The sequence below is a fragment of the Scyliorhinus canicula genome, chromosome 9 (assembly GCF_902713615.1).
Source record: "Scyliorhinus canicula chromosome 9, sScyCan1.1, whole genome shotgun sequence".
Lineage (NCBI taxonomy): Eukaryota > Metazoa > Chordata > Chondrichthyes > Carcharhiniformes > Scyliorhinidae > Scyliorhinus > Scyliorhinus canicula.
This window is the reverse complement of record NC_052154.1, coordinates 56,857,474-56,882,960: the sequence shown is the minus strand read 5'-3', so window position 1 is coordinate 56,882,960 and position 25,487 is coordinate 56,857,474. Positions and strand designations below refer to the sequence as shown.

General features: G+C 44.6%; 1 protein-coding gene across 6 annotated transcripts in view; it reads right to left on the bottom strand.

The window, feature by feature from the left end:
* The window catches only part of fto (FTO alpha-ketoglutarate dependent dioxygenase), a 550,845-nt gene that overhangs the window by 22,113 nt on the left and 503,245 nt on the right, over positions 1 to 25,487 (bottom strand). For 5 of the 6 annotated variants that reach the window (XR_005461806.1, XM_038806732.1, XM_038806733.1 and 2 more), the window contains one exon: positions 14,385 to 14,530. The exons of the other annotated variant lie outside the window; for it this stretch is intronic. Coding sequence is in view for 4 of the 5 variants with exons in the window: in XM_038806732.1 (XP_038662660.1) it covers positions 14,385 to 14,530 (146 nt within the window). In the remaining variant the exon portion in view is untranslated. The remainder of the gene's footprint in view (positions 1 to 14,384; positions 14,531 to 25,487) is intronic. 6 annotated transcript variants of the gene reach the window in all.

The window sequence follows — 25,487 nt, the reverse complement described above, 5'->3', positions numbered from 1 at the left end:
CCAAGCGATGCAGGCCTATTACAGAGTTTATAATACCACAAGCACAATCCACATCAATATCCAGTTCTGCAACAAATAATCAAGAAGCAAGAAACAATGCTCATGGTGATGATGCAATGACATGCGGGTTACAAGAACAGAGAAGAGCTACTTTTGAATGTAGAGACAAATACAAGTGCATCCATTACTAATCAACCCAGGCCCAGTATTTCTTCTGGCTTCCTTGTTCCGTTATCTGTACTGCCTGTAGTTGCAACATCTGAACACATAGCTTCAACTAGTGACAGGGAATCAGATATTCCTTCAAGCATAAATGACTTGGTTTCTGAAGCACATCCTGTAAATGAACCTATGCAAGAAAATGAAAGATCAATTACTGGAATCTTCCAATATCCATCACGAGCAAAGCTAAATCAGTTTTTTGCTGAACATCCACTTCAGCCACTTGATGATCTGCCATTTGATGCTTGTTTGTATGAGAGGAAAATTATGAATGACTCAGTCCCAGGAAAATGGCTAACATATAACAAAGAAAATAGATGCTTATATTGTTCATACTGCTTAGCCTTTGAGTTTCCCAACACTTGTGATCCATCACCATTTGTACATGGCTTTAGTGACTACAGGCGTATTAGCCAGAGCTTGACTTTACATGAATCGACAACAACACATGTCAGAAATGCTCAGCAATATATCAGTGTGGTTAATGATGGCACCTTAGATACATTTTTTGCAACATCACTAATTAAAAGGAAAGAAGAAGTATTGAAGCAGAGAAGTATTGTCATGAGGATTATAGACATCATAAAGATGTTAGGCAAGCCAGCACTTCCTTTTCGAGGTCACAGAAATGAATCGGCCTGCACTCTAGATAATGAGGTTCTGAATCATGGCAATTTTTTAAGCTACAGTGCAGTTGATGGCAAAATATGACCCCATTATGGCAGCTCACGTTTCTGTAGTGCAAAACAAGTCTAAACAAAGAATCAAACGATTAGAGTCACAAGGAAAGGCTCAAACATTACCTGAGTTTGGCCTGAGTAAAACAACTATAAACATGTTAATCAAAATTATGAAGAATATGATACAAGAAAGAATTAGTCATGAAATTTGTCAAGCAAAATATTATTCTATTCAGGTTGATTCAATACAAGATAATTCATCCATCGATCAGTTTAGCATTATTATTCGGTATGTGCTTAAAGGTATTATCTGTGAGCGACTACTTTCAGTTGTGCCAAGTAATGATGGTACAGGACAGGGACTTTTTGATCTATTGATTGAAACATTACAGCATCTTAAAATTGACCCCCAAAAATGTTTATCTGATAGCACAGATGGCGCTGCAAGCTACCATGGCCAGTATAATGGTTTACAAAGTAAAATTGCTGATGTGGCTGATCACCATGTTCATATATGGTGCTATGCCCATGTCTTGAATTTGGTGATAACTGAAACAACAAAATGTTGTGTGCCTGCAGTTTCTTTTTCAATTTGCTCCAGAATATAGCAACTTTTTGTGAAAGCATCATACAAGAGAATGGCTGTATGGATAGAAGTTGTTGGAAAACATCTAGGACAAGAAAAATGAACGATTAAAGCTAATTGGTGAGACCAGATGGTCAGGAAAATCCAATGCAGCAACAACTATATTTGGACGTTTTGATGATGCCGCTGCCAGTACTTTCGTAAATCTATTGACATGCTTATCAATGATACACGATTCAGAAAAGTTTGATGCAAAAATAAAACATGAAGCAAATGTTTTACTTCAAAGTCTTCTAAAGTTTGAAACCATATTGACAGCATTTACTTACATGTATATATTTGAAACTACAACCCCGTTATCAAGTTATCTACAGACAAGTGGTATAGATATGTTTACTGCATGGAGTTTGGTAGATTCAGCTACAACAAAGTTGAAGGAACAGACAAGAACATTTGATAAGGTTCACAGCAAGGCTTTGGAATTTGTAAATAAATGTAATGACAGGATTTCACAGATGAATATGGATGAAAATCAAACATTGGAAATTGATGCGTTGGAAATAGCATTGCCAGTTAAGAGGCAGAGGAAGAAGAAAAGAATGGCAGATGAGCTTATTGATGATGAAAGAAATTCCTCAGATTCTCTAGCTGATTTTTGAGTAAATGTGTTTAACCTAATAATGGATCGCATTGTCCAGTCACTAGAATCACGCTTTGTACAACACAAACAGTTGTATAAAGATTTGTCCTGCTTGGACCCAGCAAAGTTTAAAACTATTGCAGAGAAGGGCCTTGAAGATGAAGCATTGGAAGGTATTATTAAGCTGTTTCCACAAATCAGCAAAGATCAAGTAATATTGGAATTGTTTTCTTTTGCTTCAAACTTTGATGTATTAAAGCTATTGCTTAATGATGGTGAGAATATGAATTCCAGTTGCAACAATTGTAAAACTTGCCCATCGTGTGGACTAAACATTCTGGCATCCAACAGACTTCATGACAAGGCATATGATAACCTTTATGAACTTTATAAAGTAATCTGCACACTATCAGTTACTCAAGTCCAATGTGAGAGGACATTTTCAAAGCTAAAGATCATAAAGACAAGGTTAAGAAATTCGCTGTCTGAGGAGAATTTGGAATCATACATGTTGCTATCCATTGAAAAGGAATTGTTAGATGAATTGAATGCAGAAGCAACTATTGGCAGATTCGCACAATCATCTAGAGAACAAACAATTGCTCTTAATATAGTGGACTGCATGCAATGCTCTATTGTGCTTTTGAACTATCTGTTAATGTGTAAATTGTGCAGTAAACTATTTAAAAATATCAACCAATTACTTAAAATTTAAAAAAATAAATAAAAAATTCAATTATAACATTCTGTATTTACATTTGGTATCTACTGCCAGTAATATGTACAGTACATGTACACTGTAATTACTAAGAAATACACATTTTTCCCACAAAAAATTTAATTGTACCCTTTTTTCCATATGTATTTTTTGAAAATGTTATTTATTCGTTATGAAAATTAAATGATAGCATTGTAGTTGTGGGAGGGCCCCCTTTGTCTCCTGGCAACCAATATTTTTAGACCCAGTCCGCCACTGCCTATGTTGATCACTTCGATGAAGAGATCAAGGGTAATGCATCATAATTGCTGACAACATAAAGCTAGGTGGGAATGTAAGCTGTGAGAATGTGAGAATGACACAACGGAGAGATCTAGATAGGTTACGTGAGTAGGCAGCAAGGTGGCAGATGAAGTGTTATATGGGGAGTGTGAGGTTATTCACTTTGGTCATAAGAATATAAAAGCAGAATCATTTTTAACAAGTGTGAAACGTTTAAATGTTGATAATCAAAGAGATTTGTGTGTACTCATCCACTGAAAGTTGGAAACCATAGAAAATCTCTGACAGAGAAGGAGGCCACTTTGCCCATTGTGTCCATGCCAGTGAACAAAGAGCTATCCAGCCTAATTCCACCTTCCTGCACTCGGTCTGTAGCCCTGCAGATCATGGCTCTTTGAGAGGACATCAAAGTACTTGTTAAATATGGTGAGTTTCTGTTTCACCATCGTCTTCAGGCAGTGAATTGCAGTTCCTTACTTCCTCTAGATGAATAAAATCCTCTGTAGCTTCTGTGCTATGGTGTTTCAAGTGTTCATCAAAATGCTTATTTAATGCTTCTTAACTCTTGCATTCTAAGCCTTGGCTAATAAAGGAAGCATACTATATACCTTTTTAGACCACCTTATTGTCCTATCCTGCTACCTTTAAAATTTGTGGACAAACACCCCACATTATTTAGTATCCTCTCATTTATCCTGTATTCCCTTGTTTTGCGGTGCATGGAATCATAGAATTAAGGTGCAGAAGGATGCCATTTGACCCATCAAGTCTGCACTGGCCCTCGGAAAGAGCACCCTACTTAAGCCCAGGCCTTCAACCTATCCCCGGACCCAGTAATCCAACCTAACCTTTTGGACACTAAAGGGCAATTTAGCATGGCCAATCCACCTAACCTGCACATCTTTGGACTGTGGGAGGAAACCCACGCAGACACGGGAAGAAAGTGCAAACTCCACACAGTCACCCGAAACCGGAATTGAAGCCGGGGCCCCGGAGCTGTGAAGCAACTGTGCTAACCACTGTGCTACCGTACGCCCCAATAGGGGTTTGAAAGAGTATATACTAAGATATTGCTTTGTTTCCCTTGGCTGGGGAATCAAGAACTCCGGGGCAAAGCCTCAGGATAAAGGGATGATTAGTAAGGCCTGAGATGAGGAGCATTTCTTTTTAACATTGAGGGTTGTGAATATTTGAAATTCCCTACCCCACGGGGTTGATGCTCGACTGTTGATTATATTCAATGTTAAGATAGACAGATATTTAGGTGGAAATTTTATGAAGGTGACGGAGCATGATTTTAGCTGCTGGCTGGAGACCCACAGTGCCGCTTTTGGGAAGGCCCGTTGAATGGGGCAATTAACAGGCCATTTGCAGGCCTTCCACGGATCAGGCCCCTGAGCCAGGAAGTCTCACCAAGAGCTGCCAGCCAATCAAAAGCTCACAGCATTTTTGCTCAGCAGCACCACTGTGGAGGAGTTGACTGGTATGGGAAATACACCTACAGGAGACCCAGGATCACAGAGATACCAGGCCAAAGGTTAGTGATGGCATGTGATACCCTCAATTACAACTCGAGAGAGATGGTTGGTAATACAAAGGCTTTAATTAGCAGAGAACCAGTCAGCTACCGAGAGGTGTGCTCACTGCACACTGCCCACTGGACATTACCTTGTATATGGCTCCCTGGGGGGTGGAGCCGGAGGCGGAGTCCCCCAGGGTTCTAATCCCAGTCTTGAAGGGATCATTACATTAAAGGTGCAGTAACCATTCATCACATGGCATGAGGGTTTTGGCAGGGTGTAGGGAGGAGGCTTGATTGGGGTTGCCGCATGGGCAGTGGGTGGCTCACACAGGCCCCCTCTTCCCAATGTGAGGTCTTATGATCAGGCACTGAGCACCTTTTAAATGTTGGACTACCCAAGAAACACCACAGGAAACCGGCACAATTTTGCTTATAATGCTCCCCGCATGGCAATAGGCCCACCTACTTTAATTGCCCAGTTAATGGCCTCAATTGGTGGTTTTGCGGAAAGGCCACTATGCTGCCTGAATAAATGTGTCCCCAACCAAACTCACCAAAGGAGAGAACAGGATTCTGCCCTTGATCTCTTTAGGCAATCAGGGAGTATCAGGTGTGGGTAGAAAAGTGCAGTGGAGGACAAAGATCAACCATGAATGATGGTGCAGGCTCAAGTGGCCGTACGCTCTGCTCTTGCACCTACCTCTTATGTTCTTATTGGGCAGAGTCCTGGGTCATGACCTTGGAAACTGGTCATGTACTTTCTAATCTGTTACACTTGACCACATTTCCTGGCCAAACAATGATCAACTTACTTCGGAATTAATTTTTAAATTTTAATGTTATAGTTTAGCGTCTACAGCTGGTCTAGCACATCAGCTTCAATAGCAGCCTCAACCTAGAAGGACAAAGGCAGCAGACACAAGGGAACACCACAATCTGCACATTCCCCTGCAAGACACACATCTCCACTTGGAAAGTGCATCACTGTTCCTTCACTGCTGCTGGGTCAAATTCCTGGAGTTCCCTTTCTAACAGCACCATGACAGTTCAAGAGGCAACTCACCATCACCATCTCGAGGACAATTCAAGGTTGGCAATGAATGTTGGCCTTGCCAGTGCACTCACATCCCAAGAATTAATTTTTTAAAAAAGCAGTGGGCTGAATTATATTGTCCAGGGCAATGCCGTAACCGTAAATTTCAGGACACGCCCACAATGGTGCCTCCATCAGGCGTTTCTCTCAGTTCCTACTATATTGAGACTTCTCCTGAACTGAGTCCATTTCTGGTGTCTACTGTACAAGGAGGCGCAGTATAGGTGCAGAGAATAAGTGATGGCTTTTGTCACCCCTCTCCTCACTAACCAGATGTAATAAGAAGGCATATTGTACAGCAAAATAAACATTGGTGACCTTAAGAGTGTGGAAATGAACATCGGCATTTTTGAACAACCTTGATGCCTGTGGACAGAGGTTGAAGGATTACAGTCCAAAAGCACTGGCTACAGTTTGGGGGATGGAAATTGCCCCAGGCCTCAATCAACTACGGCCCAGAAAACCATAGGACAGGTCACTTCTCGGTTATTTGCCAGGGCTGGCAATTATGTGAATTTTGCCTGTGATGCTGCTAATCAGTGTCTTGAAGCCTTTGAGCATTTCAAACCCATTTGCACACTTTCAACTCTAAATTCCTCCAATCTTCAGATTTACTTTTTGAATAGTTGTAAGGGTCTTTCCCTTATTTTCCATTTAATTTAGTTTGTTGTCATTTTGATCAACGAATATTTAATGGATATATACCTTTAAGTCGAGCAGAGGAAGTGATGAACTCAGAAGTGGCAAAATAGTACACTGTGCTATTGGAGATTTAGCTTTTGAAGAGCAGAGCTCCAACTTTCTGACACCAAGATATAGGAGGGATCTGGTTCAATTGGTTGGCTGGTGGCCACTGAATTGGCCAAAGGCTGAATTCTGCCTGGCGACAGGTGATGATTGGGTCCTACCTATGTGGAATGTTTTCAGAGAACGCAGGAAGGGACAATCGGATCCTGGCCACAGAGTGAAGTTGCACTGGAAGGCAACCAACTGAAACAAAGGCTTTTATCCTTTTTAATTCCTTCACACTCCTCTTTCTCCTCTGTGTTTGTCTCTCATGTGTGTGTGTGTATAGAGGGTGGGGAAAATTATAAGAGGGAGGGTTAGGAATTAGATGATAGTTAACTGGTTGAATCTGCTAACTATTTACTCATAGTTATTGTTATTAATAAAAAATTAATTCTGTTTAAGTTTACAAACCTGGTGACTGTAGTTACTGGGCAGCCAAAGACCAGAGAGTTTGGGTACTTTCTAAGAATTAATTTGTTAATTTCAACTGTGTTGCGACTCCAGATCAAGTGGGGCTGCAATTGACCATGAACTAGCCCAGGGTGTCATAACATATTGGACTTAAGATCTGCTCCCACACAATCAGCCCAAAATCAGAAGTAAAATGATAAAGAACTGGCTGTGGTAAAATGCTACTGACAGGACATGCTTTTAAAAAAATAATCTTTATTGTCACAAGAAGGCTTACATTAACATGGTAATGGAGTTACTGTGAAAATCCTCTCATCGCCACATTCCAGCGCCTGTTCCGGTACACAGGGGGCGATTTCAGAGTGCCCAAATTACCTAACAGCGTGTCTTTTGGGGCTTGTGGGAGGAAATCCATGTAGACACGGTGAGAACATGCTGACTCCACACAGGGAGTGACCCAAGCCGGGTATCGAACCTGGGACCCTGGAGCTATGAAGTAACAGTGCTACCCACTGTGCTATTGTGCTGCCCTGAACATACTTGTGGTTTTCCATGTGATAGTGGAGCCCCTGGCAGCACTCCCTCCCCCGTCCCCCACCCTGCTCCCAATACACCTCAGAATTAAATATGTACTAATAAAATGTTCATGACGTAAATAAGGTCTATCTGACTTGTCAAGATTGTGGGGTGTGTGAGTTGGATCCTGGTGATTAGAAGAACTATTGTTATCCATATTCTGACCCATAAAGAGTTAAATGGCACTATTCTGCCACAAATGTTTGAAACACAGTAAATTAAGAAGCCACGAATCAGCAAATTCATGTTGTGTATGTAAAATTATTTGGCTTAATATAAAATGTATACATATGCACATATTTGACCTTCATTACGCTTTCACTTTTACATTAACAGTTGGGTGAAACTTACTTCATGTCTGATTCCAATGCATCGGGTATCTCTCAGGTGGACCTCTAATAACCCACCAAATAGCATAGTCAAGCACGAATATAAAGTGTTCTGATATTTAGATAAGAGGTAATGAGGAGCCTTCCGTGTAGCTGTTTGGATTATAACATAGAAGCAAATCTTTGAAAAGTATTTAAGTTGGAACAAAATACAGGTTTGTCTTTCTTTTCATTTAAAGCTACAGAGCATAAGCCATGGGAACAGAAGAGCTCAAGACTGCCTTATCATTCTCATCTTTATTGGTTTTGGGCAATTTCTTCTCCAACTGAGCATCTGTCAGCTCAGTTTCAATTATCAAATATAGTTTATTTTTCTGGTGCTTCACCCTCCACTGGAATTTTTTGACAGAAATCACACAAAGATCTGACTGAGGGAAATGCAACAGAAACAATGGACATGGTTGCCACTGCCTCCTCATATGGTCAGTCGAACATAAGGTTCAACATTAAAATGTGAAAGACAGAGCAACAAAGCAAATGGCATGAACATCAGGAAAAAATTCAACCAAAGCTACCTAGCAGCCTTATGTGATGCAGAAAGGGAAAGTTGGACAGTCCTTGCCAATGTGTCTTTGAAAGTAAGCATTTCTTCCGGTTGATTCTAATTTCTTCTATGTTTTGTAGCTTGGGGAAAAACTGTTCTTGAGCATTTCCTTCACTAAGGATGCACCTCTTATTTGGTGACTTATCAACACTACAGCACTGGTGACCTCTCAGGAGAAACCTGCAGCCCAAATTACCCTGTTCTCTCAGGTGAACATATTTGGGCCAGAATCCACATAGGAATAAACATACAGGGAAGGAACAGGGGCTGGTTAGCACACTGGGCTAAATCGCTGGCTTTGAAAGCAGACCAAGGCAGGCCAGCAGCACGGTTCAATTTCCGTAAAAGCCTCCCCGAACAGGCGCCGGAATGTGGCGACTAGGGGCTTTTCACAGTAACTTCATTTGAAGCCTACTCGTGACAATAAGCGATTTTCATTTTCAACAGAGGGGCGAGGAAAGAGATTAAAATAATAAAATTTATGAAAACTTGTCTGCTCAAACCGCAAAACTGCACCAGGATTTGGCACAGAAGGACAGCTTAAGGAAAACCGATGTACATCGCTGACTGCAAGTGCAGACAGGCAAATAGATCTGTATCTTTTGTAATCAATTCAGCTTGTCAAACATGTAGACAACTTCAACTCATTCGTCTTGGGTTGATGAAAACTAAAAGTAAGCAAAGACATGTACAAAAGCATTCATATAACAGTTTTGCCCAACAGTATTGAGATATAATTTGAACCATTTCCCAAGTCTGTCTGATCTTGGATTTATGTCAATATAGAGAGAGAGAGGGATTAACCCTTACAACACCACACAAATACATGAAAATAGTTTTGCAATTATTTAAAGGTCAGAACTTGCCAGAAATTTAGTTTAGTAATTGATGTGATGTTTCTAAAGCTGAAAGGAAGGATAAAGCACTCCATTTATTAGTTTGACAAATAAAGTTATATAAATAGTTCTGAAGTGCAAGAATAGGCAAGTTGCTTTTGCTTTATATTGGTGGGATGATCAGTTTAATTTAAGAAGTCTTGCCTTTATCCTTCCAGATAGTAAACCAGAAATCATTAACAATATATTACTTGAGATGGGTTCATTATACTGATTTACTGTTGTAGCAATTTTCCAGCTTAGTTTTGTGAATAGTGTTGTTCTAAAGGCTTAAGGACAAAAACATGCTCCCAGCATATGGGAAATTAAACAATTTACATGCTGCTCTCTGTTACTCAATTTATTTTCATTCTTCCTACAACAGCTTGCATTATTTAACGTCTTTTCTGTGCTGTAGGATGCAAAGAATGTCAAAGAGCACAAAGGGTTAACATATATATGAGGATTGTGAATAAGCCCTTTATTATATATTTTTACGTGTTGGTCCTAAATCAAAATTTCATTTTGGTTTCACAAGCAGATTGGCTATGGCGGGTGGGATTTTGGTAAATAAAATAGCTTTCCATAATAGGTCCTGAAATTCTATCGTTACAGCATCTTAAAACCAGCAACCTCGGATGTGAGGCCATGCCATGGATTTCAGATCTTGCCCGATTCCAGGTGGGGTGGTTTGGGACATGGATGGTTTGGGTTAAGCAGGCATGGGTGGGGTCAAAGAGCATGGGAATAGACTGGTACACAAGCGCAATTTACAGTGCAGAAGGAGACCATTCGGTCCATTGAGTTTGCACCGGCCCTTGGAAAGAGCACTGTTCTTAATCCCATACCTCCACCCTATCCCCCTCACCCCACCTAACCTTTTGGACACTAAGGGGCAATTTAGCATGGCCAATCCACCTAACCTGCACATCTTTGGACTGTGGGAGGAAATCGGAGAATCTGGAGGAAACCTACGCAGACACGGGGAGGAAGAGCAGATTCCAAGCAGACAGTCACCCGAGGCCGGAATTGAACACGGATCCCTGGAGCTGTGAGGCAGCAGTGCTAACCACTGTGCCACATTGCCGCCCTGATGTCTAATATATATGGTTAGGATTGTATAATTAAGTACATCAGCCTTGTTAACACCCAAATCTGGGGCTGGATTCTCCGCCCCGCCACACCACATTTCTATTTCACCCCGCTGGCGGGATGCTCCATTACGTCGGTCAATGGGGTTTCCCATTGTGGGCAGCCCCACGCCGTCGGGAAATCCCTGGGCTGCCGGCAAAACAGAGCATCCCACTGGCAGAGAATTCAGCCCCTGATGTTTGAGGGGTTTGAAATTCTGCTGGCACGCGCTGCATTTGTGTTGGGGCTGCACACACACAACCCATGCACCATGCCTCGGTAATTCTGAGTGCACTTGCATGGCCCAGAAAGAAGTATGGGGCAATAGCTTCTGCAGCCCGTTGCTGGTGCCAAGGGGAAGTAGCTCAAAAGTGACTGAAATTTCATAAAGGGTTAGGCATGTAAATGATGAGGAAATACAAATGGCAGAAAATTCAAAAAGAGCAGATCATTACAGGTGTAAATCCACTTAGAGAAATGAATGTGGAGAGACTGCAGAGTCAACGCAAGAAAAAGACAAAGAGAACACGAGAAGACAATTAAGGTGAAAATGAAGGGCAAGAGAAAGAGAACGGAAAAGTAGAAAAAAAATGCAGTTATTTTGTGGTCATAAAATCTTGAAAGACCGCTGAAATGTATATAGAACAAATTTTTAATAAAAGTTATATGAGCCCCTTGCCCTACCTTTTTGTGGTTTTCTCAGGCGATGTCAATTGTGACTAAAAGCAAGACAGGCAACTTGTACTCGGCCCTCCAGCAATGTCACACTTACCCAGCAGTCGCCAAGTGTGTAGAAGATGCCATGGTATAACTTTTAGGCTCCCACCTGTCATTCCCCAAAATGAGACAGCTGAGGTAGGAAACTGAGCAGTGTGGTATCGGAGGTGAATGAGGGATGAATGAGGAAGTAGTGAAGTGAAGATTATTGTGGGCACAAACTCTCTTCTACCATTTCAACGGAATCATATTACTGCTCAGCTTGTTTCATCACAATACCAAGTTTAAGGATAATAGAACTTCCTAAATGTAGTCAAGGCCACATGTGAAAGATTAGCTTTGTACAAGGGTACCTTTCTGATATATGGGACAAGAGTCTTATGTTTCACAAATAACGTTCAACCCCTCCACACCTGAGGGCTGTTGCTAATAATATAGATGATTAAAAAAAAAATAATTTGCCACAGTACACAGCACAGCTCTCACTGGCAAGAATGTCCATCTCGCTAGTATGAAGAAGTACAGACTTGTCCTGGAAATGAAGCAAAAGTAGACAACATGGGCACCTTCCCATTAACCAACTTAAGATGATCACCATTGCCCTCCTTGATTCTTGCACCTTACTCAAAATATGAACCATTTAAATTATACTGTCGGTCCATATTGTTCCTCCTGAAGTGCATCATTTCATGTTTATTTACATTAAACTGCATCTGCCATCTGTCTGTCCATTTTAACAGACTCAATGGGCCTTTTTTCCCCCATCTGGCAAGAACAAACGTTAGCCCAGAACCAGGCCTAAGACTGGCTCTCGGTTGTGATCAGCCCTGGAGCATGATTTCACATTGGCTGGCCAATTAACACCTGAGAAAGGCTGAGCATGCCGGGGAGGGTGGGCACTGAGGACAGGGAGGATGCGGGCTGGTGCTCCCGGTGTGTTCTCTCTCGGGGAACAGCCGCTGCAGAGATTTCTCAGGGAGCTGCTGACCTGTGAAAAATAAATATTGACAGAAAATGTATGCCACAAGTGTCTAGGAAGCACAATCATACACAGACCTCAGCTGAAACATTATGGCCAATTAGTCCCTCCGCCAACTGTAAAGGCAGCTGGGCAACATAAAATTCCAGTCACCTGGTGCTCAGATCATTTAAATTGGCTACTTGATTGTCGGAGTCGAGAGCACTTAAACCTTCGGCCTAAAATTCTGGCCTATATCCTCCTGACTTTTGTTATGATCCTGCTCATGATTTATTACATTGTTAAGTTTTGTATCATCTGCAAACTTCAAAACTGTAACCCCCGTACCCAAGTATAAGTAATTTATCAAGAAAAGCAATGATCCATGTATGTTAATTAACTTTGGTCTTTCTGTAAATAATATAGTTACATTTCATTCCTTCTCCTTTTTGGGTGGTTTTTGAATCAGTGTCAGTGACTCTATTTAAACTAAATGTAACAGATTATACAAATGTAACGGAGAATTTCGGGGGTTGTTGACGCTGGAGTGGTTCGCGCCGGCTTTCCTGCGGCGTGGGGACTTAGTCCCCAGAAAGGAGAATCCCGCCCACAGACTCTAAGAAATGAGTACTGGGTCAGTGTCACGAGTGACTCGCCTTTTGACTGTCCAATGCTTTCCCACCGCCTACAAGGCACAAGTTAGGAGTGTGATGGAATATTCTCCACTTGCCTGGATGGGCGCAGCTCCAACGACACTCAAGAAACTCAACACCATCCAGGACAAGGCAATCTGCCTGATTGGCAACCCCATTTCCCCTTAAACATTCACTCTGCTTTACTAGCGCACCGCCATGTGTACCATCTACAAGATGCACTGCAAATACTTTCAATGGCTCCTTCGACAGCACTCTCCAAACCCGTGAGCTCTACCACTAAAAGGAGAAAGGAAGCAAGAGCACAGGAATACCAACACCTCCAAGTTCCCCTCCGAGCCACACACCATCCTGACTTGGAAATATATTGTCGTCATTCCTTTATTAATCATCACCAGGTCAAAATCCTGGAGCTCCTTCTCTAACAGCCCTGTGGGAGTATTTACGCCATCTTAAAAAGGCAGCTCAACACCTCTTCCTGAAGAGTAATTAGAGATGGAAAATAAATACTAGTCTTGAGAACCCATGAATGTATGAATTAAAATTATGGGTAGCACAAGTGGATAGCATTGTGGCTTCACAGCGCCAGGGTCACAGGTTCGATTCACCGCTAGGTCACTGTCTGTGCGGAGTCTGCACATTCTCCCCATGTCTGCGTGGGTTACCTCCGGGTGCTCCAGTTTCCTCCCATAGTCCAAAGACGTGTAGGTTAGGTGGATTGGCCATGATAAAGGGTAATGATAAATTGCCCTTAGTGACCAAAAAGGTAAGGAGGGGTTATTGGGTTATGGGGCTAGGGTGTAGGTGAGGGCTTAAGTGGGTCAATGCAGACCCGATGGGCCGAATGGCCTCCTTCTGCACTCTATGTTCTAAAATAAATATACATTACCTGAATTAGGTAAGTGTTCAACTCCTTTGTCTGGCCTTACCTCTTACCATTACATTCGCAAGTCAGTAATAAATAAAAAAAACAGGTCCAAATTGGACCAAACAAGGTGCAGTCCATCTGATTTGGATCAAGATCAAGTCATTTCAACGATCAGTATCACACCTCTGAACAGCATTAACAGGTTTCCAACAGTGCAAAGAATCTATCGGGGCTGATAATACTGTTAGTTGATCATTTTCTTCCCCCTGACTCTTGATGAAATAAATATGGCACTATGGCCGGGGGAGGTGTTAAGTGCAGCAAGGAATTATAGTGATAATAATAATCTTTATTAGTGTCACAAGTAGGATTACATTAACACTGCAATGAAGTTACTGTGAAAATCCCCTAGTCGCCACATTCCAGCACATTTTCAGGTACACTGAAGGAAAATTCAGAATGTCCAATTCACCTAACAAGCACGTCTTTAGGGATTTGTGGGAGGAAACCGGAGCGCCCGGAGGAAACCCATGCAGAAAGGGGAGAACATGCAGACTCCCCACAGACAGTGACCCAAGCCAGGAATTGAAACCAGGTCCCTGGTACTGTGAAGCAACAGTGCTAACCACGGTGCTACCATGCCGCCCTAAGCATGATTAGCCCTATGCATATGAGGAGTTAATAGTAAAGAAATGTAATTGTCACTTGCATTTTCTTTCTCCACATTTACCTTCAGACAAAAGCTGACTGCTCAGAAGCGAAATAATTTCTTCCAAGTCAAATGGAAGAGGCATGTGAGAGTCCCCATTGTACCAGTGAGGACGACATTCTGGCTGCTCATCAACTGGTAGACTTCTGGCAAGTCTGGACTGACACCTGGAACAAAAACATAAGAGTTGTTAAAAGTACAAAGCTAAAGCAATTTAATCGATATAACCAGATCAAAACAAATTGCATAAAGATGAGAGTTAATGTCAAAAGAAACTTTTTTAAAAATGTGCTTATTAAAGCAATTAAATCATGAAACGCAATCTAAAATATAAGGGAGATAAATCCTTCACCTTTATAGTAACAAACTCTTAAGCTAGTTTTGAATTCATTGACAATATTTGCCAACTGTTAATGCAAGTCAAGCACATCGTTGAAAAACAAAGAGCACATTGTTGCACAATGGCCTGAAGCAGATCTGGCTTATATTGTCTCATACGTGTTGTAATTTTCTCATCAGTTTCATTAAGTTGGAGAGTAAATGCTGTTTTAACTTGTATCTTTTGACTCTGTCTGGCTCTTCAGTAAATTGTTTAATCTGGCAGAAAAGATCTTATTCAATTGTGTTTTACATGAAATATTTGAGATCCATGTTAACATGTCAGATTTATAAAAAGTAATGTTGCAAACAGTACAGCTCAAAAATGTACCTTGTGACTTGATAACCTAAGATGAAAGCCCACTACAACACAGATCTTCAAAGCTTGCTCATTAGAATGCAAAAGATGTGGTGCATTTCTTTTAATCACAGATTGCGATACTGCAAAAACCCCAGCTGTAGTACTGTAATCTCCACAGCATCAGAGATTAGAAGTCAATTTACTTCAGTCTACTGAACATCATGAATTAAATCTCACATTCTTTGCTCCGTTATGACAACTAGATCTCTTTGAAAAAAAATTAACACACAAATATGAATTAATCAATATTTGAACTGTCATGAATAACTGAGTTTTAAAACAAATGAATTATAGAACCAGTGTGTTACTAATGTACCTATATAAACAGATGCATATTTAATACGATATATGCATTTAAAGTGATCAGACAGTCAAAGTGTGTCTAATTGCTTCACAAACATCGACACTATTTAGCCTGACAGAACATTACATGGTGAGGACAGTATTAACATATAACATACTAATATATCTTCAGTAGCCCACATCATTTCAGGATAATAGCATCTGTTAACATGCACTGAGCACTATTATGTAGCACATCACTTCATAAATAATAAGATTATCTGACCTCGGGGCCCTGAAAAGAGTAATGCGTTTAAATGTTCTCATTATTTATTTAAAACAAGAATTAAGGGAACAAAAGCAGCTCAGTTACTATAAATGACTAAGTGCATAGGATAAGTAAAATTCCAATTAGAAGAAGAATGTCTCTCGATAAAAAGGAGCTTTGTATCAATTTTTTGGCTCCTTTAAATTTATTTTTTAAAAGCAGAGTTGAAACATTGTTAAAGGAATCTTAGGGATGGTTACTTACAACACTATAATTAGTCAGTTTTGTTAAGGTGTGGGTTAATTAAGGGTTTAAAACAGTCAATAGAAGGTTAATGTAAAAGTCAAGGGACAAAATGCCTTTCAGCTCAGCATCACTCTGCACTAAATGACTTCAACATTGAGCTTGGTCTTCAAGATCAATAGCTTTTCATAGCAAAGCCACTCATATAACTTTTGAAGCCTGTGCTACCTTTTTCAGTTGGGTTGTATTTCAAAATTATAACAAATTCAAATCCACACAACAAAAATTGTTCGAATTAAATCTTTTTTTTACCAAAACAGCTGCATCCTTCCTTGTGACAAAGTAATTTTCCAGTTTCTGTGAGAAAAAGGGATGCCTGACAAGTATAATGTATTGTTTGGATGTGCAGAGTTGAAGCTAATGGAACTGAGTGGAACTTTTAAAACAGTAACAAATAAAGCACAGAACAATTATCTGAATATCTGTGGTAGCAGTTAAATGCTGGGCACTATTTGTAAGGACAGACATAAATGGTGCTGGAGACAACTCTTAGGCAAAATGCTAAAATGAGGCCAAATACATCACTAGAATACTGACGGCTAAATGTTTGAAAGACCCAGCCAAACTTCAGACAAAAATAAAGTTGAGGTGGATTCTGGCACATTGAAAATATAATTGGCAATGCGGCAAGTATAGCAGAGCAGAGTATGAGGGGGTATATAACTATTTTTATGTACTGCAAGGAACGACAGTGCGATTTCTTAATAAGATGAGTGCAGCCACATAGTTGCTTTTAAAGATGCACAGCTACATCAGTCATGCTTTCTACCCTGTGTCAGACAGAGCATGGTGCAGCATCACAATACAGGCACATTCCTTTAGTTAGTTTCAGTAAAGTTTCTGTTGAAGCAACAGCGGGAGATTACACTGACATTTTAAATACAGTGAAAACACTTTGCCCAGCTGATGAGTAAGCTGCTTAATGTTTAAGCCTGTACCAACCGCAAGAGGCAGACTGGCATTGGCAATGGTATAATCTTCATGATGGTCACTATGTTATGATTCAACAACATACTATTTATAACCAAGCTAACAAAAGAAACTCTTAGGAGTGAGATGGAATAGCAATAATAGGTTTTGTATAATACGGTCATCATCTGTCCTCAATGTGGAAAGACACTACATATGCAGTCAATTACCGGCTAAAAAAAACAAGTACTCTCAAACACACACACCAATCACTTTAAGAAGGGGTCTTGCCCTTACCGTCGCTTTATAAAAGCAAACATTTACAACTTTTGATCAACTTTAACTTCCTTCTGTTTTCCTTTCCCATTAATTAATGTTGACTTTAAAAAAAACTTAAAACACTTAGGAGCACTGGGGACTTGACCAGTAGGAATTAGTAAGCTTAGTAGTGTGAGAGAATTGAATTAATATTAGCCAAGATTCTAATGCTAACCGAGGATAATTCAGTGATTTTATATTTCTAATAGTGGACATGTTATTCCAGTTCATTTGTGCTGTCAGGGTCAATAAATCCTACAGGTTAGTGTCCCAAATGGGGTTACGAGCATTCAAGCAGCACTTAGGGGTGAAATTCTTCTCTTAATGAAAAATTGGGCAATGCCTGTTTTCTTCACAATTAATGACCCCCTAATGAAGTTGCAGGAATGTGCACCTTTAACATGTGCAATCTTTGAGAATGTGATTTTGTTAGCAGCTGCTAATCATGGAGCTGAGAACAGGATTTTTCCTGTTTTTGGTTAAAAAGCAATTTCATCCCTCCATATTATATTTAAAGCAAACAGATAGAAAATAAATTAAAAAGGGTGTTAAAGTTAACACAAATCATTTATTATGCTTCGTTTATTTTAAAGAAAGAATAGAAAAATGTAATGAAGCAAGATTTAGACAACATTCAGGTTTGGGCTGATCAGTGGCAAGTAACATTCATGCCATATAAGTACCAGGTAATGACCATCTCTTGACATTCAGTGGCACTATCATCGCTGAATCTCCCACTGTCAACATCTCGGGGGGTTACCATTGACCAGAAACTGAACAGATTAAGCCACATACATAGTGTGGCCAGAAGAGGTCAGAGGTTGGGAATCCCACGGCAAGTAACTCACCTCTTGATTCGCCAAAACATGTCCATCTATAAGGCACAAGTCAGGAGTGTAATGGAATACTCTCTGCTTGCCTGGAAATACAGCTCTAACAACACCCAAGAAACAACCAAGACAAAGTAGCCTACCTAATTGGCACCCCATCCACCACTTCAAACATTAATCCCTCCACCACTGACACACAGTGGCAGCAGTCTGTACCATCTACAAGATGGTACACACTGCAGGACCTCACCAAGACTCCCAGACGGCCTGGTGCGCGCAAGGCGACATGCGTGCCATCGATTAGCCCCTAGACAAGGGGCATCCTGACGATGGCGGAGAATCCTGATGCCGGGCATCTTGTTCGGTCTGGTCCATGCCAAATTTATATAGTTAGCTGGCCGGGCAAACAGGGCACCTGTGACTTCACGGATGCACTTGTGGCCCGCAGCTTGTGAGATACCACTCAAGTCCCCGTCGTGCCCTGGAATGATTCTGAGGTGTAGAAGATCGGGGCTGCACTGATCTTGCTGGCTACTAGGAACAGGTGTCATCCTCCTCTTCCACATGCTGCCAAGTCTGCAAGGACATGGCACAGGTGCCGCCCCTTCCCCTTGTTGAGGCGGAGCCTCCTACTGCACATGCTGTCCATCATCTGTTCGAAAAACCAGCAACGCCAGTACACCTTAGGCCGTCGCGCGCCTGACCCTCTGGCTCCCTCCGTGGCCTGATGGGTGGCCCGGTCCTTAGGGTGTGGGTGGTGCCCTGCATATGGCACTGCCTTCTCCGGCGTCTGGCTGCTTGGCCTGCCAGAAGCACCCCAAGGGCAAGTTCAAGTTCTGTGGGGTCCAAGATATTGTTCATCCCGTGAAATATCTGTAAGGGATTGGTGAGTATGTGAGATGAACAACTAGAATTGTCTTAAACCCGGGACCCTCTCTGTCGCCCATCGCCCAGCACTCCTCCCCCTCATCCGACCCACTCTGCCCACAACACCGGTGTCAATGGTGGCCCCTGATCATCTCACCCCAGACTCTGTAACCCAGACACCTGCACATAATGTTACCTGGACCAGGCGCTGGTCCCCTCACCGGTGCACACACCCACCCTGTGGTCCCGGAGATGTCCCCGGTTCCGGAGCCCAGCCCTTGGGTGTTCAGATATTGGCCGCTGCGTCCTACGTGTTGAATTTCCGCAGTGTTCAGTGCCCGGCATCATGGTCTGATTGAGATGCTGGGCAATAACTCACTTGCTACATGGCACGGCTACCCATGGGGATCCACTTGGGCTGTGCAAAGTGCTCACTTAACTACGACTGCCAATTCCCGATTAGCTACAGACTTCAGCCTCGAGACCTCCGTGGTCAGTGGGAGTTACTGGTGGTCACTGGGGCACATGGGCAGGGTCAGGAGTTGCACCCAGAATGGGACCACATGGTCCATGGGTTGGCATGGTGGACCCACGGGCGCTGAGACACCCATCTCCCCCACTCACCCTCCCCAAGCCCAGCCCAGGCCATGACGGTCATCCCCTACTGGGCCCCTCAGTGGCTCCCCACCCCACTCCGAGCACTGGGGCTGTAACCCCAGTGACCCCACGCTCTTTGCTTGTGAGTGAAGATGACTACTCACTTCCTCGGATCCCCACAGCAGCCCTTCTGCTAGCTTCATATTTTTAAAAAGGAGTACTAATCAGCGCTGCCACCTTGGCAGTGCTCCTGCCGGTTCTGCAGTGCTACTCGGGCACTTTGGCAGTACCATGGCAGCAGTGCCAAGGTACCCATATTTGGGGGACGGCCTGGGGGCCACCTGCCCTGTCTCGGACTACCCTGGGGATTGTATAGCCTGGGAGACCCCCCTGGGTGCCGATCTGCCTGGTCCACCTTTGTGTCGATCAGTACTGAACGACGCCCGGCTGAGGACTCCCTGGGGAGTCCGTTAGATGCCAGGAGGTCAGTAGATCCCAGGTGAGGATGCCTAAGTTGGTTTAAAACTTACTTAGATGCGGGGAGCTTGGTCATGGCCATTGTGGGCAGGGTCCTGATCGTGCCATCTCGCAATACGAGGCATATTGGCTGCCGGGAGGCCCACGGGAGGCTTCTCCCGACATCTACCGGCCGCTTTGCGCTCTCGGTCGGGCACAACGCAGCTGGTAGATCATGCTCACAGCCATTCTTCTTGGCCGGGCATCAGAAAATTCAGTTCTTCTATTTGGAATGTTGTTCTCCTGGTAAATGGTCATATAATAATTTAAAAAAGAGATACAGGTGCCAGGGTGCCAGTCCTGTCAGACAAGGCACCATGGCTTCAAGGCCTTAGGCTTCGAATGGCAGATACTCCACCGAATGGAGCAAGGGAGTCCGATCAGTCCTCGGAATAGTCTTTCAACCACTGGGTTATGGTGACAAACAAATCTTTGAGCTGATGTATGCCATCTACAATCAGACTTTCTTCTGAGCAGGGATGCCAGTGAAGCCCTTGATCCCCTCCAGACAACAGAAGATGTCAAGGGGTGAATTCTCTATCACCCGTAGCTGAGGACAGAATTGTGTGCCCGGCAAAAGGTTCCGATGCTGCAGACCGCCACTGGTGGCAGCAGCGAGCTACACACACTGCGCTGGTGGGAGGATGCAAATGGATCAATTGAATCCATTTGCATCAGATTAACGTGCTGGAAACCTGATTCGCCATGCCTCCCTGATTCGCCATGCCTCCGTGATGCCCTCTCACTCAGGACTCACATGGGCGTGGATTGCTGCAAGTATTTTTAAGCTTGGCCCTGACTCTTTGGATCTCATGGTGGGTCAAGGGGGTAAGTATGTAACGTAGGTGCCTCCTAAGTACTCCCCCCATGATGCAATTCATACCCACCTCAGTCCTCCCATCAGACCCCTATATCAGAGAGCCCTCTTATATCAGAGACCCGCTATATCAGAGACCCCGCTATATCAGAGACCCGCTATATCAGAGACCTGCTATATCAGAGACCCGCTATATCAGAGACCCGCTATATCAGAGACCCGCTATATCAGAGACCCGCTATATCAGAGACCCGCTATATCAGAGACCCGCTATATCAGAGACCCGCTATATCAGAGACCCCGCTATATCAGAGACCCGCTATATCAGAGACCCGCTATATCAGAGACCCGCTATATCAGAGACCCGCTATATCAGAGACCCCGCTATATCAGAGACCCCGCTATATCAGAGACCCGCTATATCAGAGACCCGCTATATCAGAGACCCGCTATATCAGAGACCCGCTATATCAGAGACCCCGCTATATCAGAGACCCGCTATATCAGAGACCCGCTATATCAGAGACCCTCCTATATCAGAGACCCCCATATCAGAGAGCCCACTCATATCAGAGACCCTGCTATATCAGAGACCCCCATATCAGAGAGCCTGCTATATAGAGACCCCCATGTCAGAGACCCTGCTACATCAGAGCCCCCATATCAGAGGCCCCGCTATATCACAGACCCTCTCATATCAGAGACCCTGCTATATCTGAGACCCCCATATCAGAGAGCCCGCTATATCAGAGACCCCACTATATCAGAGAGCCCTCTCATATCAGGGACACCCCATATCAGAGACCCCCCTAATATCAGAGACCCCCATATTAGAGAGCCCGCTACATCAGAGACCCCCATATCAGAGAACCCGCTATATCAGACCCCGCTATATCAGAGAGCCCTCTCATATCAGACACACCCCATATCAGAGACCCCCTTCATGTCAGAGACCCCCCTCATGTCAGAGACACCGCTATATTAGAGACCCCCCTCCTATCAGAGACTCCGCAATATCAGAGACCGCCCCCTGTCAGAGACTCCCATACCAGAGACCCCGCTATATCAGAGACCCCCCTCATATCAGAGACCCTGGTATATCAGAGACCCCGGTATATCAGAGACCCCCCTCATATCAGAGACCCCGCCTTGTCAGAGACCCCCTCATGTCAGATACCCACTACATCAGAGACTTCCTCATCAGTTGTGGTGCAGAGCATGTCCCAGTCACTGAGGAACATTGCCGAGGGCGTCGCACAATGGTGCAGACATCAGGGAGCCGCCAAGGTTGGCAGAGCCAGATGATGCAGAGGCAGCCGGGGACTCGAGCCAACTGCCCCTCTGCCCCAAGGTCAACCCCAGGCATAATAGCCACCGAGCGAGGGCCACAGGCTCAGCATTAGGCTGAGACCCAGCTGAGTCCTGGGATCCAGCAGCCCTCTGACTGCTGTCTTGCGTGGGGCTTCCTGCCTCTACCTGATGTGTATCCACAGTTGTGTGGTGCTCACTAGATTGTGCCCCAGAGGTCTGACCACTAACGTGTCCCACAAAGATGCGGGTAACTGCGCTAGTGAAAGATGGGGATGACAGCTGTGACGCGACTATTATGGTGGCATCTTTTGAGTTCTCCTCCGAGGTGTTCTCTTGGGAGGGGGCCACCCGGGATGGGCTGATGCCATTGGCTGGAGGTCCTGAGGGAGAATGGACATGCAGTCAGTGGGAGAGATGACTCAGTCAGTAAGGAATAACAGTTCACGTTTGACAGGTCCTTTGGCTGGGACCTGGTGGTTCCTCACCTCTGTGGCACCCGCATGCCTCCATGTTGCTGATCGCTGAAAAGTGATCAAATGGCTGCTGTTGTCTTACACTTTGCATTGATGCTTGCATTCAAGATTAAAGGTTATTCAGAACAATTGTGAAAGCAGAAGAAACTGCTAGTGCATTTGAGAGAGGGATAATTCAACCGATCTTTCACTGATTAGTTGCTGATGCAGAGCTGTGGAAATTGATTGGGGCAGCACGGTAGCATTGTGGATAGCACAATCGCTTCACAGCTCCAGGGTCCCAGGTTCGATTCCCCGCTGGGTCACTGTCTGTGTGGAGTCTGCACATTCTCCCCGTGTCTGCGTGGGTTTCCTCCGGGTGCTCCGGTTTCCTCCCACAGTCCAAAGATGTGCAGGTTAGGTGAATTGGCCACGCTAAATTGCCCTTAGTGTCCAAAATTTCCCTTAGTGTTGGGTGGGGTTACTGGGTTATGGGGATAGGGTGGAGGTGTTGACCTTGGGTAGGATGCTCTTTCCAAGAGCCGGTGCAGACTCAATGGGCCGAATGGCCTCCTTCTACACTGTAAATTCTAAGATTGCATTGCTAGCACTGGCTGTTCTTTGGATGCCTGGTCCTTCTCTTCATCTTGCTCCTGCTTTTCGCTAGGTTGTTTTGTTTTGGCAATTTTGCTCTAAGGACTGATCTCAATGCAGGGCCTGTGCCCTTTCCCACCTCTTGTGATAGCAGGTGCAGGACTCTGTGTCTTCCCTGTTGCTGCTCTGCGTCAGCCTCCTCCATTTACAAAAGGCAGTCAAAGCAACACACCCACATTGCCATAATCAACAGGTCAAGTCCCTGCATAGACACAGTGTGAAAGTTCCAAAAAGGTGTGCGAGGCTTAGCCTCATTCAATTTAAGGTGCTACATAGAGCCCATATGACGGGGACAAGGATGAGTCGGTTCTTTGGGGGTGAGGACAGATGTGGCAGGTGTTCGGGAAGTCCAGCGAACCATGTCCATATGTTTTGGGCATGTCCGGCACTGGAGGAGTTCTGGAAGGGGGTGGCAAGGACGGTGTCGAGGGTGGTGGGATCCAGGGTCAAACCAGGATGGGGACTAGCGATCTTTGGGGTTGGGGTGGAGCCGGGGGTACAGGAGGCGAGAGAGGCCGGAGTACTGGCCGTTGCGTCCCTAGTTGCGCGAAGAAGGATACTGATACAGTGGAAGGACGCGAGGCCTCCAAGCGTGGAAACTTGGATTAATGACATGGCAAGCTTTATCCAGTTGGAAAGGGTCAAATTCGCCCTGAGAGGGTCGGTACAAGGGTTCTTCAGGCGGTGGCAGCCTTTCCTCGACTTTTTGGCTCAAAGATAGGGTGCAAAGGTCGCAGCAGCAGCAACCCGGGGGGGGGGGGGGGGGGGGGGGGGGGGGGGGGGGGGGGGGGGGGGGGAGGTGGGGGGGGGGGGGTGGCAACAACGGGTGTGGTGGGTTATTTAAGGTTGTAATGCGGGCAAATTTGTTCGCAGTTCATGTTTGATGTTAATTGTTGCTTTGTTTGTTTTTGGGGGGGGAGGGGGGGAGGGACAGCGCGCGCGGGGGGGAGGGCGGGGGGGGAATATTTGTTAAGAGGGAATATTTTGTAATAGTCTATGGTTAGGTGGGGTAAATATTTTCATGTAAAAAATCTTTTCAATAAAAATTATTTAAAAAAAAAAAAGAAAGTTCCAAAAAGTAATTTTGCAAAACATTTTCAAGCAAATGTCTCAGCCACAGAAATTGTAATTGCTCCTCGAAACCCACAATCAGCCTGACACAGCTAACAGGCAAACCTGAGTACAGCCTTGGGCCCCTTTAAATAGGCTGCTTGCTGGTTGTCACCATGAAAAATCTCTGGGCAGATCTATGAACCTGCAAATCTGGGGCGGGATTCTTCAGAAACCGGCAGGGCAGGCAACTTCGGTGTGAAGGAGTGGTGTGAACCGCTCCGGCGTTGGGCCGCCCCGAAGGTGCGGAATCCTCCGCACCGTCAAGGGCTAGACTGGCGCCGGAGTGGTTTGCACCGTGCCAGCCAGTGCGGAAGGGACTTCACACCACGCCAACCGGCGCTGATGGGCCTCCACTAGCCAGCACAAGTTGGCGCATGCAAGGGAGTGCCAATGTGCACTGGCGCCATATCAGCGCATGCGCAGGGGGGGTTCATCTCCGCGCCGGCCATCACAGACCGTTACACTGGCCAGTGTGGAGGAATAGAGTGTCCCCACGGCACAGGCCTGTCCGTGGATTGCTGGGCTCCGATCGTGGGCCAGGCCACCCAGGGGGCACTCTTCGGGGCCAGATCCCTCTGGGCCCCCCGAACCTGCCCACGGTGCCAGGTCCCACCGGTAAGTACCTGTCGTAACATATGCCAGTGCGACCCGCTCGGCCCATTGCGGGCAGGAGAATCGCCGGGGGGGGGGGGGGGGGGGGCGCTGCTAGCGGCCGACGACCGGCGCGCCGCAATTCCCGCCCCCGCTAAATTCCCAGCGCCGGAGAATTCGGCAGCCGGCGGGTATGGGATTCACGCCGCACCCCGGCGATTCTCTGACCCGGCCGGGGGGGGGGGGGGGTTGGAGAATCCCGGCCCTGGTGTTTCCACAACTTAATATCGTAAGTGTCTTTCAGCAAGCAAAGGACCTTTATTTACATATTTAAATTACTTCTGCAATCCATCTGCGCCATCACCCAGGACAGCTAAAAGTCTCCCAATCATTACAACAGCAGTACCTACATTTCCATAGAGTGCCTTCAAAGTAATGAAGTGTCCCAAGGCACTTCACAGGATCATTAGAAAACAAAATATGAGACCAGGCCACAAAAAGAGGTATTAGTTTAGATGACCAAAATCTTGGGCAAAGAGGTAGGTTTTAAGGAATGT